The sequence below is a fragment of the Tamandua tetradactyla genome, chromosome 2, assembly GCF_023851605.1.
Source record: "Tamandua tetradactyla isolate mTamTet1 chromosome 2, mTamTet1.pri, whole genome shotgun sequence".
Classification (NCBI taxonomy): Eukaryota; Metazoa; Chordata; class Mammalia; order Pilosa; family Myrmecophagidae; genus Tamandua; species Tamandua tetradactyla.
The window spans coordinates 223,298,781-223,310,938 of NC_135328.1; the positions used below are offsets into that span (position 1 = coordinate 223,298,781).

Consider the following 12,158-nt stretch of genomic DNA (forward strand, 5'->3'; position numbering starts at 1 on the left):
TCAGGGTCGGGACTCATCCCGGGGCAGGGGACCGTGCAGAGGTGGGAGGCTCGACGGGGCGGCCGTCACCACGCTGCGTGAAGGAGCCAAACCAAGGGGTCGGTGGCGCGGAAGCCCGGGGCTGGGCCCTGGGAGCCGGGTATGGAGGCCCGAGGGGCGGGGCCGGCTGCCGGGGGGGGGGGGGCAGGAGGCTATGGGAGGGGGGGTACGGCAGGAAGGGGGGCTGGGCCGAGGGGCGGGAGGCTGCGGGCCAGCCCGGGCCGTGCGCCCTGCCCCTGTGCTCCCCAGCCCGGCCTGCAGCCCTGGGTGACAGGCTGTGTCAGGCCAGCAGAGTCAGCGCCAAGCAGCTGGCGGCAGCCGCGGGGCTCGGCGCCCTCTGGGCGGGAGCCACAGCCGAGCGGGTGGTTCTTGGGAGGCTCAGCGCCCGGTTCTTCTGGGCTAAATATGTGTTTCTACAAACCGGCTCCCCGGCCTGGGGCCCGCGCCTCCCAGGTCTGATTCCTCCCCGGGCTTAGCCATCCTGAGACCCTGCCCACCCCACGGCGCCCTCAGCCACCGGCCAGGGCCCCTGCCACTGCCAAGTCTGGGTCTCCGCGCCCACCCCCAGCAGAGAGGCGGGAAAGGGGGATAAGGGCACTGCTTGGGGTCCGAGATCGGGGAGGGGCGGCCTGAGAAGCGGGACAAGGCCCACCCGCAGCTCACTGGCACCGGCCCCGGTACCGGCAGCCCCTCCTTTCCGGACGGAGGCCAGGGTCGTGGTGGGGTGAGCAGCCCGGGCCCGGGAGGCGGTTTCTGGCCAGAGGCGGGGACTGAGCAGGAGTCTGGACCCGTCCGCTGGCTTGGCGCGGGAGATCTCGGCCAAAGCCCTGGCAGCAGGGCCGGGTCAAGACGGAGCAGAGGCGGGAAGGAACAGCGCGCAGGAAGAGGCCGCGACTGCGGCGGGACGGGGCCCACGGGCAGACCTGTGTGGCGGTCCCCCAGTCCAGCTCCCGGTCCCAGGCACAGCACGCACCACAACGCAAAATCGGCGAATCCGTTTATAAAATACGGGGGCGCGGGGTGCTGGCGAAGGCAAGCTCGGGGGCAGGGCGCGGAGGCAGCGGCTCACACGAAGATCTGGATGCGGTCGCGGATGGGCTGGCGGCAGATGGGGCAGGCACTGAGCGCGGCGCCGCAGGGCGCACAGGCGCCATGGCCGCACTGGAACACGAGGCGGATGTGGCTGTCGATGCAGATGGGGCACGTGATGCGCTCCTCCATCTGCCGGTAGCGGCTCTGCAGCTCCTCCACCAGCTGCCGCGGCGGGCCCGACGCGGGCGCGGCGCTCGCCACCTCCGTGCCATCTGCGGGGTTGGGGAGAGCAGAGTGGGGGTGGGGAGGGTGGGGGACTGTGCCGCGCGCGGGGTGGGGTAAGCGCCGAACCCCGCCCTGCCGCCCCACCCACCTGCACGCATCTTCTTGCTGGCGACCGCTTGGCACCTGATGCACTTCTTCATCCTGCGTGAGCACTCTGCAGGGAAGGGAGCGGTTGGACAGGGCGGCGCTGTCCCCGCTGCCCCCCACCGCCCCGGCACTCACCTTCGCAGACCGTGCGGTGCTGGCACGGGGAGAACAGCACCAGCAGCGCCAGCTCCGAGCACACCAGGCACTCGGCGGCCTCGGACCCCGAGGCCACGTGCAAGTTGCTCACCGTGGTCGGGGGGCTGGGCGGGGACCTGGCGCTCAGACCCCCTCCGCCCGCCACTGCCGGACGCTCCCTGTAGGTGGGAGAGGGGGCTTTAAACGCGCGGGCGGCCGCGAGGCCCCCACCCCCATCAGATGCCCGCTCACCGGAAGCGCTGCGCACAGCGCTGCAAGGCCTTAAGCACGCGACCCTCGGTGGCCAGGTCCAGCGGGCTGCGGCCACGATGGTTTGCACAGTTCACGTCGGCGCCCTCCAGCACCAGGAAGCAGGCGACTGCCGCGCCCATGGTCAACTCGGCACTGCCCGGGAGGCCCGAGGCTTGTAGCTGGGCAGCAAAACGACTGGGTGAGGGGTGGGCACTCAGGCAGGCCCTGGGCCCGGCGGGATCTGAGGGCAGCCTCTCCTGGCATCCACACCCCCCAGCCCCAGCAGCCTGGGCACAGGGGCCCACAGCCTCAAGGCAGCAGGAAGGAGCACACCTCCCTGAGACTCAATGAAAAGCATCCTTGAAGAAGGGGCCAAGTCTTCTGAAATACGCTCCTACCCCACACTCACCCTTCTTCCCAATGGGAGGGTGGGGGTCACAGAGGTGCCGCCCGCAGAGCACAGGCCCCTCAGCTGCCCAGAGGGCCAGAGGCCAGCATCCCAGGTGGACACAGCCCCGCTGGAAGCAGCCGCAGCTCAACCCCACACGTCCTCACCCTGGACAGCACCTGCAGGGGCCCTGGGTCGCCCCCAGCACCATCTGCAGCCAGGGGCAGCTGCTGGTGCCTCTGCAGTGCCACGTGCAGGGCCGTGTCCCCGTCCTCGTCCTCTGCGTTGACGCTGCAGCCCGCGTCCACCAGCAGTGGCACGAGCCCCACGTGGGCCTGCTGCACAGCCAGGTGCAGCGCCGACTGCAGCTTCCGGTTGCGCGCGTTCACGTCGCAGTGGCCCTGGGGGCGGGGTTGGGGGCGCACGGGCTCAGCATGAGGCTCCTGGGGCCCCTCCAGCCCCCACCGCCCCAGCCGCGCTGACCCGCACCTCTCGGATGAGGAGCTGGGCCACCTCGCGGTGGTTGTTGAGAGCAGCCAGGTGCAGCGCGGTGAAGCCGTCCTCCTTCCTGGCGTCCACCAGCTGCCGCGCCCGTGCCAGAATCTTCCTGACAGCTCTGTGGGGCGAGACCTTCCTGGGTCGGGGCCTGCCCCAGGGGCCCCGTCTGAGGGGGCATGGCCCACAGCAGGGGCCCCCCACTCACAGCGCATGGCCCTTGAGGGCGGCGTGGTGCAGCAGCGTGAAGCCCTGGCTATTGGTGGCAGTGACGTCGATGCCCGGCACATCGGTGAGGATATCCACGATGCCACAGGCGCCGGCGCCCGCCGAGATGGCACAGTGCAGGGGCGTGTCGGCGTGGGAGTCCTGCGGCAGGCGGGCCAGTGATCACTGGGCGGGGAAGCTGCCGCCCCCTGGCCCCGGGGGGGGCGGCCAGAAGCCCCAGGCAGGTAGCACTCACGGGCAGGTTGACGTCGCAGCCGCGCTCACACAGGACACGCACCACCTCCAGGAAGCCCCTCTGCACGGCAGCATGCAGAGCCGCACTGCCGCAGCCGTTGAGGGCGTCCACACCACAGCCAGCGTTCAGGAGCACCCGGGCAGCCTCAGGCTGGTTCCTGCCCGAAATAGCAGGTGCAAGGACCCGCTGGGGCTGCTGCACCCCGGCCCCTGCCCTCCCTGCAGCGGCCCTGCCGCCCCCATGGGCCTCACCCCAGGGCCGCATAGTGCAGCGCTGTGTTGCCCTCCTCGTCCTGCACGTCCACACCTGCCCGCGCCTGCAGCAGCAGCCGCAACAGTTCCATCTGGCCCAGGTAGGCAGCCACCTGCAAGGCAGTCCTGCCCTGGTTCTTGGCGTCCACCTGTGGGAAGGCCAGCAGGTCAAGGCACCGCCCAGCTGCGGCCCCTCCCTTGGGGCAGGTGTTCCCGGGAGCCTTGCCTGCTCTGGGTGCCGCCGGAGCAGCTCCAGCACCCGGGCTGTGTTGCCCAGCGCCACCTCCGCCACCAGCCGGCCGGGCTGCGCGGGGTCACTCTTCTGGGTCCGCAGCTTGTCCAGGGCGATGCTCAGGGAGCCTGGGGGCAGGGTGGGGGTAAGCGCAGGCCAGGGCCACCTCCCGGGGGTGCCCCTCTGGGTGCCCATACTTTTGTTCTCCCTGGCCCGCTCAGCCACGTCCAAGTTGGCGTCCTCCTCGGGCCGGTAGGTCACCAGGCAGGAGGGGCTGAAGGTCCAAGGCTGACCACCCACGACCACACACAGACTGCCATCTCCGAAAACCTTTACCACCTTCCCGACACGGCCCAGGGCCTGAGTGTGGAGAAGGCAGGTCACGGGCAGGTCCCCGAGAAAGTGCACCAGGGGTGGGGCGGCAGCAGAGCAGGAGACTCACAGGAGCCATGTCGTCAGTCCACCCGCCGTGCCCCGCCTGCAGCCGCTTCACTGTGTCCAGGTCGTCGATGACGCGGACCACGTCGCCCACCCAGAAGGAGTTGTGCTGCAGGGCAGAGAGGACCGTGAGGGGTCCCCCAGCACAGCATGGCTGTCCCCGTGGAGTGTCAGAGGACACTAAGGCTGACCCCAGCTGCCCACAAGCATATCCAGCAGGTCATGGTCACTGGTGGCCCTGGCAGCCCTTGGCCGATGGTCCAGGAGACAGCCAGGCAGTGGGAAGTCAGCTCCTGGGGAGCAGGGTCCCCAGAACTCTGCTCCTCCCCCATGCACCTCTCCTTGCAGGGTCCCCTGCAGAGAACTCATCCTGCAAACTGCCCATCCCACCCATGGCCCTCCTCAGAGGCCCCCAAGTCCTGACCACAGGGCCAGGCAGGCTTGTCCATCTCCTCGAAGTCCCCCAGGCCCCCTCCTGGGAATTGTCCCCTGCCAGGAAGCACCCACCCACCTCCCCATTGCCCATCCTGCTTCCCACACAGCTTTCAGCTCGCCCACCTCACTCTGTCCCCAGCTTCCTGGGCCAAGCATCCGTCTTCCTATCCTCATCGTGGGCCTGCCCACTCCCCCTTGGGCACTCCCCTATACTCCCCACACCCTGCGGGAGGGGTCACCTCAAAAAGCAGACCAGGTCACAGGCTTCCCGTTTGCTCTCAGGAGAAGGGTGCACTCCTGGCCCCTCCTAATGACTCCACTTCCACCCCACCAGCCCGTCCTCACCCCACACCGGCAGGTATGTCGGGAGAGAAGGTAATGGACACGGGCCTCCCCACGCACCTTGGTGAGGGCCCCCGGGTGGAAGGTCCAGCGCGTCTCGCTGTCGAACTGCACCCGCACGTCGCCGCGCTCTGTGATGCGGTGCACCCTGCCCGTCTGCCCGAGGAACTGTGGCGGGTCATGAGGGCTATGGCCACGCTGAGCTGGACTCTTAGGGGAGGAGGAGGTCTGGGGGTCCACAGGACGTGGGGGAGGGGGCTCGGCGCGTGGGTCCCTGTGGGGACAGGGAGCACGGCTCACCTCTGCCATCCTGGGGTTCCAGCCGCCGTGACCCTCCTGCATCTCCCTCAGGACATCCGAATCCAGCAGACACTTGACCTTGTCCCCGTGCTGGAAGGGTGGGCCCTCGGCGCTCACCCTGCGCTGCAGCTCGGCCGGCTTGCCTGGGGGGGCGGGACAGGCCTCAGCCAGTGCCCCTCCCCCTGGGGCTCCACCCGCCAGCCCCGGGCCACGGGGGGAAGTGAGGGCCAGGCGGGGCGGGGTGCCCGGAGAGGGAGAAGCAGGCGGGGGCACGGGGGGGCGCGGGCGGCCCCACCGAGCCGCGGGAGGTGCTCCTTGTAATAGAGGCCGCCGGCCGCCGCGCCCACACACTTGAGGTCCACCTTCCCTTTGTGGCCCACGCGGTAGACGTTGGTAGTGCCGTCGGCCCACGTCACACTGGCCACACTGCGGCCGGTCTCCACGTCCCAGCCCCGGATGTCCACCACGCGGCCGGGCTTCCCTTCGCCTCCTGGGGATACACACCCGCTGCAGCGGCTAGAGTGCTTAGGCCCCTCGGCCGCCCAGCCCCTGACCGCCCACTCACCGTCCTGAGCGCCCCACTCCCAGTCAGGGCCACGCACCACCTTGGCCCCCTGGAAGATGCCCCGCAACGGGACCCTCAGAAGGCTCTGGCGGGGACTGAGCGGGACGCTGCAAGAGACACGTCCTAAGCCACCAGGCTGGGGCTGCTGCAGCCCTGCTCACTGAGCACCCGGGCTGGGGGCTGCAGCACACGGTGAGGGTCTCGACTCCAGGCAGGGCAGGGCGGCGCCCACCACACTCCCAAAGGCGACATGTCCCCACATCCGCACCCCTCGGCACCCTGCTGCCAGCTGTGGCCTCCCCTCTGAGCCAGTGCCCCTTTCGAGGCTGGCCCCAAGGCTTGTCGCTCAGCCCGACCAGGGAAGGCCCAGCACGCAGGAAATGGGACAGGAAGTGCAAGTTGGACGTGGCACCCAGACACAGCAGCCATGGGGGCAGGACAGTAGACAAGGGCCACAGCACAGGGGTCCAGCCCACCAGTGGGACCCTCCCCCAGCCTGCCTCCCTGGGCCCCCAGCAGCAGCTCCCCAGCTCCTTAGGTCGCTGGCTGCTGTGGGGCCCTCACCTGGGCCAAGGAGCCAGGTCAGGCCATGAAACCCAGTCCATCCCCAGGCCTGCTGGCCACTGGGCGCCTTCCGTCGGAAGGGGGAGGTCAGGGGTATGTGGGGGGTGCTGGAGAGACCATGGCCCCCGCCACTCTTCAAGGATAAAGGGGCAGGAAAGGCTGCTCTGACCCTGGGGTGATCGCAGGAGGCAACTCGAGACCGAGCTCACGGGGGCTAGGCCTGATGGGATGTAGGCAGCGCCTCCAGGACACCTGCCCCAGGCCTGGGTGTCGTCCAGGTGGGTGCAGGCGGGCAGACTCACGGGCGCGAGTGGGCCGTCTCGTAGCGCTCAAAGGCGTGGCTGAGGTCGTGCTTGTTGTGCATGTAGCATTGCGTGCACAGGTCATAATCGAAGCACACACGGCACTTCCAGCGCATGCCCCGCAGCCCGTGCTTCTTGCAGCAGTCGCAGATGATGTTGGGGTGCCGGACGCCTGCGGGGGGCCAGCAAGCTCAGGGGGCAGGGCGGACCCAGCCCATGCCCCACACCTCCCGCGGCCCTCCCCGCGCCCGCCGCACCGATCTGGGCGTTGTCGTAGAGCAGCAGGTCGTGCGCGCCCTGGTAGCCCGCGCGGTAGTTGGTGCGAGCGCCGTGGTCCCACTGCACGACGACCGTGCGGTCGGGAGTGGACGTGCTGCCGTGCCGGCCGAGCTCCACCACCGTGCCCACGCCGCCCTCACCGCCGTCCTGCTGGCCCCACTTCCAGTCCACGCCGCGTACCACGCGCATGCCCACCTGCACGCCCGCCTGGGGGTCCTGGTCCATGGTGAGCACCGGCTGCGGGCCTGTGGCAGGGGCAGCCTCTCAGCACACCCTGCCCGCAGGCTGTCTCGAGTGCTGGCCCCAGGTCGAGGCTGGACGGGCAGCCATTCAGCACACCTCCCCGAGGGCCAGGGGCCATGTGGCTCTCTCACGAGGGCTGGGGACAGTGCCCAAGCCAGACCTGCCGAGTCCAGCAGCTCTGCCCCCTGGAACCAGAGTCCCTCTGCAAAGGACAGTCCCTGCAGGCCGGGAGGAACAGGAGAGGTGGGCTCTCACTGTGGACTGAGAGGTGGGCTCTCCCTCTGTGGACTGAGAGGTGGGCTCTCCCTCTGTGGACTGAGAGGTGGGCTCTCACTGTGGACTGAGAGGTGGGCTCTCCCTCTGTGGACTGAGAGGTGGGCTCTCACTGTGGACTGAGAGGTGGGCTCTCACTGTGGACTGAGAGGTGGGCTCTCACTGTGGACTGAGAGGTGGGCTCTCACTGTGGACTGAGAGGTGGGCTCTCACTGTGGACTGAGAGGTGGGCTCTCCCTCTGTGGACTGAGAGGGAGAACTAGGCAGAGGTGTGGAGCCATGCTCCAGCCCAAGGACCAGCATCTGCGGCCAACACAGAGGCAGGAGGAGGCCAACATGGTGCAGGCAGCACCCATCGGGGGGAGGGTGGCAGGAGAGAAGACCTGCATGTGGGAAAGGGCCCTGCTGGGGCTGTGCTGTGGGAGCAGGCGGCAAGATGGGGACACCATGTTGTCCCGGCGAGACAGGAGGTCCCTCCAGCGGGTGCCCACTCACCTGCCCCCTGCCAGCGGGTCCTGTTTATATGCTCAGGCACAGTGCGCCATCAGCACATATTCGCTCAAAAATTAATAGATTTGCATGGTAGGTATAAATATGAGAAGTAAGACAAGTAAGCATTCAGGGGAAAAGAGACTCTCGAGTCGTGCCTGCTGGAATCCCTGCAGACTAAGGGCCACAGCTGTGTCCCCCACTTCTGTCTTCCCCCTCCCAGGCCAGCCTGGCACCCACAGCCCCCCTTGTTAAAGCTCAGCTTCTTGTTTGGGGATCTGGGGTGGTGGGAGCTTAACTTCCCCACAGCGGGGGCCCCACACACGTGAGCCAGACCCACGCCACAATGGGCAGGTGAGCCCCTGGTGGCCCTGCCAGAAGGGCCGTCCCTTCTGCCCACCTTGGAGGCCAGTCCCAGCACCAGAGACATCTCAGGGCTGTGAGCTGGCAGCAACAGCGCTGTGGTCACTCTGTGGGCAGATGTGCCCTCTGTCCGGGAGCCCAGCCTCCCCCACCCCTGAGCCTCTGCCCAGCCCCTGCCCCCATGCCCCCACCTCTGCCCAACCCCTGAGCCTCTTCCTGGCCCCTGCTCCCATGCCCTACACTTCTGCCCAGCCCCTGCACCTAACCCCTGCACCACTGCTCAGCCCCTGTACCCAGCCCCTGTGCCTCTGCCTGGCCCCTGCGCCTCTGACCAGCCCTGCACCACTACCCGGCCCCTGCACCCAGCCCCTATGCCTCTGTGCCTCTGCCTGGCCCCTGCGCCTCTGACCAGCCCTGCACCACTGCCCGGCCCATGCACCCAGCCCCTATGCCTCTGTGCCTCTGCCTGGTGCCTGCTGGCATTCATGAATGGTATTTTTGGAAGCAGTCGCAAGACACAGGCAGTTTCCCCCCAGCCCTGGCCAGCAAAATGCCATCTCCAAAGGCTGTCTCCCCGCTCCAGTACCCAAGTTCCCAGAGGTCTAGGTCTGTCCTCTCTGCCTCAAAAGTGGTATGGCTGTCCAACATGGGACACCCTGCTGGGCCCAGTGCCCGCCATGGACCTGCACAGCCCCTACCTCTGCAACCGGTGGGCCTGGGAGGCCTGCCGGGCCTCTCCTTCACACTCTCCACCTACCTCTCGAACAACGTGAGGAAATCACGGCCTACGTCACTGCTGTCCTGAGGCCCAGCCCCACCTAACCTCCAGCCCCAGGCTCACCTCCTCGCAGAGGGTCTCGCATGTGGGTGCAGGGAGGAGAGCTGGTTTAGAGTAGGGCGACAGCGGCAAGAGCCAGCAAGGAAGGGACTCCCACCCAGCACTTGGCCCTCATCCCCCGTGTAGGAGATCTCTTCGCACAGAGTGTGCCTGCTTAGGGGATGGAGGGGACCCTGACCACCAGCGCCAGTGCAGGGCCCACTGCCCATCCCGCTGTTCACCAGCGGGTGCCGTGCTCTGGGTTTACACACAGCGTGGCCGCCTCACAAGGGAGCCTCCTGACAAGTGACTCATGCCATGGGCTTCCCTGACTGTCACTGCCCCCTCCCCTCAGGCCATAGGACAGGCAACTCTGAGTGGGGATCGGGCCTGGGCAGAGCTGGACCTCTGCGAGCACCAGCTGCTACCCTGAGAACCACGTAGCATGGAGCCTCAGAGCCTCAGGGCCCTCAGCCCCCTTAGCAAGTCCCCCATACAACATGGACACCCCAGGCTGGCCATCTGTGGACCTCAGGGACGGCTGCTCAAGGTGCCTGAGTCAGGAAGAACCAATGGGGTAGGCATGTGGATCCTGACCTGGTGACGGCCTGCCGGCCCAGCAGACCCCATCACAGAAGCGCCCCCATTACCATCACAGCCTCCTGATGACCTCCCAGCACCCTGCCCTCCCTGGAGAACAGAGCGCTTCTGAGCCAACATCTCTTCCTTCCTGCCCCAGCCCTGCCAGGCTCAAGGCACAGGGTTGGCCTGCTGAGCTGCTTCCCCTATCCCTCACCCCACAGCACGCCCTCCAGGCTGCCTCTGTGGGCCACTCTGGGCTGCAGCTACAGTGGACATGCAGACACCCAAGGCGGGCCATGCCGACCTGGACCAATGCGAACCCAGAAATGCCGATGCCAGGGAGGGCCCACGGAGACGCAGCATCGTGGCCCCATGTGGACAGAGGCGCTCTGGGGGACAGGTGGCAGGGCCCAGAACGCCCTGATGGCTGTCGCCAGTAGAGCCCCCAGCTCCCAGCTATGGGGCCCTAGATGTATGTGAGGGCCACAAGGAACCATTTCACTGCTGTGTCCTTCCTGTATAGTTACAGTAACGCTTCCAACTTCAGATGCAGTAGCACGGCAAAGCAAAGTAAACTCACACATCTCCACTGCGCTGGGAAAGCCACCACACACTTCACAGGCCATGCGGTTGGCTGGCATCTGAACCCCTCAGAAGCAGTCAGTTTGGGACTGAAGCAACAGACATGAGATCAGATCTTACCTTAAAACACACCCCGACCTCGTGTCAGCATCCTAGGCACTTAATTGCTGCTTCCTGGGCCACAAATCTGGTCACACAGCAGATTTCCCTTTGGAAACTAGCAGCCATTGCCAACACAGGACACAGCAAATCAAACAGGCAGCCAACAAGCAAGTCTGGGGAGAAATGTGTTTTAAGAGACCGTTTTACACTTGCAGCATTTGCCATCTTTACCTACCAAGTGAGCAGCTGGTAATGTGCCACAATGACTGGTTTCTCTCTTCAAGAGAAATTGCAAGCTCCTGTAAGGCAGAACTATTTCCAAATCACAAACTGCATCAGGATGGAAAAGGGGCATTCTCCCTAATTTTCAAATATTTTATAGGAGCAGCTTTTAAAAACCATAAAAACTAAATCGCATTTAGTTAGGAAGTTGGCAAACTGCCTTTTTTTTGTAAGAACAATGGTACACGAAACAGAGACATACACAGGACACAGGCACCCATCTCCTTGTGCTCATGACACTTTTTGAATTGAGCTGACACCGTGTGTGAATCTCCTACGCTGTGGCCAGGAGCAGCTGTGGCCAGGGTGCCCCCAGAAGTCTGGCCTTTTGGGTAGAACAGAAGCCCCAAGACTGAGGGAAAACCTGGCTTGGCTGAGAATCAAAGCCCCAGCTCAAGGAAAGGCCAAAGCAATGTCTCAGCTGTCATCGCCTCCAGATGGATGTCCTTCAGGCACGGGCCAGAAGCAGGAGACCCTGGGGATTGGGGCCTGGCCACTGATGGCCATTAAGGCACTTGTTGCCTCTGCGGCAAGAAGACCCTTCTCCGTGGGGAGAGGAAGGGCTGCACAGCTTGGGCAGGAGCTGGGAAGGCAGTGGGAGGCTCTCCCCGTCTGATGCCTGTCCAGAACCTTTGCTTATTTTCTCAAGTGCCAATGAACTGAGCGGGAGAGGCAGGGCCACCTGTCGCTCTGTCCCCGCCCGCCCCCACTCAGCTCTCAAACACAGACACCTCCGACTAGGAATCCCAGCAAACCCGCAGGCTGATCGCAACAAACCCTAACTCTGGGGCCCCCCGGCCCGCTCTGCGCGTGCTGCCCGAGCCGCCCCGACGCTCACCCGTGCGGCTGTGCCGCGCGCCCGCCTTGAGACTCTGCAGACCCCGGGCGCGGCCTCCACCTCGCCGGGCTTCAGCGTGAGTCCTGAGCCATCCACCCTGCGGCCACCTGGAGATGCCGAGACGCGCGGTTAGTGCCTCCTACAGACCTCGGCGGGCCGGCCGGCCTGGGCCTGGGCCGCCCGCTTCTCCCCGCCGGCCCCAGGCCCAGTCCGCGACCGCGGCCACCCCAGGTGTCTCCTCCCGCCGCGTCGGGCGCCGTGAGCACGAACGCCGGCCCAGCGGGGCAAGAGCACGGCCGGGGGCAGGGTCCCCGCGCCCCACAGACCCGGCCGAACCCGGGCCCCGCCCCCCTGTCAGCCCAGCCCAGGGCCGGGCCGCGCGCCCCCGCTGACCCTGCACTTGCCCCAAGTTCCAGCCCCGCCCGCTCGGCCCGGGGGTGCCGGTGGTCGCGAGGAGCGCCGAGTCTGCCAGCCAGTCCCGCTGCCCGTCCGTCCGGCCTGTGCGGCGGCCCGTCGGCGGTCCTGCCCGGCCGTCCGCGCGGGTCCGTGGCGCAGCGCCCGCAGCCCACCGGCTGAGGTAGCCCGAAGCCCCCAGCACCCAAGGGGCCAGGGGCCGGCGCGGCGCCTGCCGGGAGTTGTAGTTCGCAGTAGGCCCGCGCCAGGGGCGGGGGGCAAGCCCGGACCACAACTCCCAGGAGGCCCC

The 12,158-nt window shown here is 66.8% G+C and overlaps 1 protein-coding gene across 7 annotated transcripts; it reads right to left on the reverse strand.

Annotated features, from left to right (window-relative positions):
- Positions 1 to 1,024: 1,024 nt before the first annotated feature.
- On the reverse strand, positions 1,025 to 12,064 carry MIB2 (MIB E3 ubiquitin protein ligase 2). Of its 7 annotated transcripts, none has more exons than XM_077151585.1 (21): positions 11,860 to 12,062; positions 11,456 to 11,562; positions 10,354 to 10,508; positions 6,863 to 7,129; positions 6,606 to 6,777; positions 5,740 to 5,846; positions 5,470 to 5,664; positions 5,175 to 5,317; positions 4,935 to 5,084; positions 4,102 to 4,206; positions 3,857 to 4,019; positions 3,654 to 3,787; positions 3,428 to 3,576; positions 3,177 to 3,333; positions 2,922 to 3,082; positions 2,708 to 2,834; positions 2,398 to 2,619; positions 1,831 to 2,009; positions 1,579 to 1,757; positions 1,445 to 1,510; positions 1,025 to 1,343 (listed from the first exon to the last, which is right to left on the reverse strand). In XM_077151585.1, exons 4-21 carry the CDS (start codon positions 7,107 to 7,109, stop codon positions 1,105 to 1,107), a joined length of 2,895 nt encoding a protein of 964 aa, XP_077007700.1. In that variant the 5' UTR covers positions 7,110 to 7,129; positions 10,354 to 10,508; positions 11,456 to 11,562; positions 11,860 to 12,062; the 3' UTR covers positions 1,025 to 1,104. The 7 variants fall into 7 exon arrangements, with proteins under 7 accessions (XP_077007700.1, XP_077007698.1, XP_077007701.1 ...); XM_077151583.1 differs by having other exon boundaries at positions 2,386 to 2,619; positions 11,860 to 12,060; XM_077151586.1 differs by having other exon boundaries at positions 2,386 to 2,619; positions 4,935 to 5,042; positions 11,860 to 12,059.
- Positions 12,065 to 12,158: the final 94 nt, after the last annotated feature.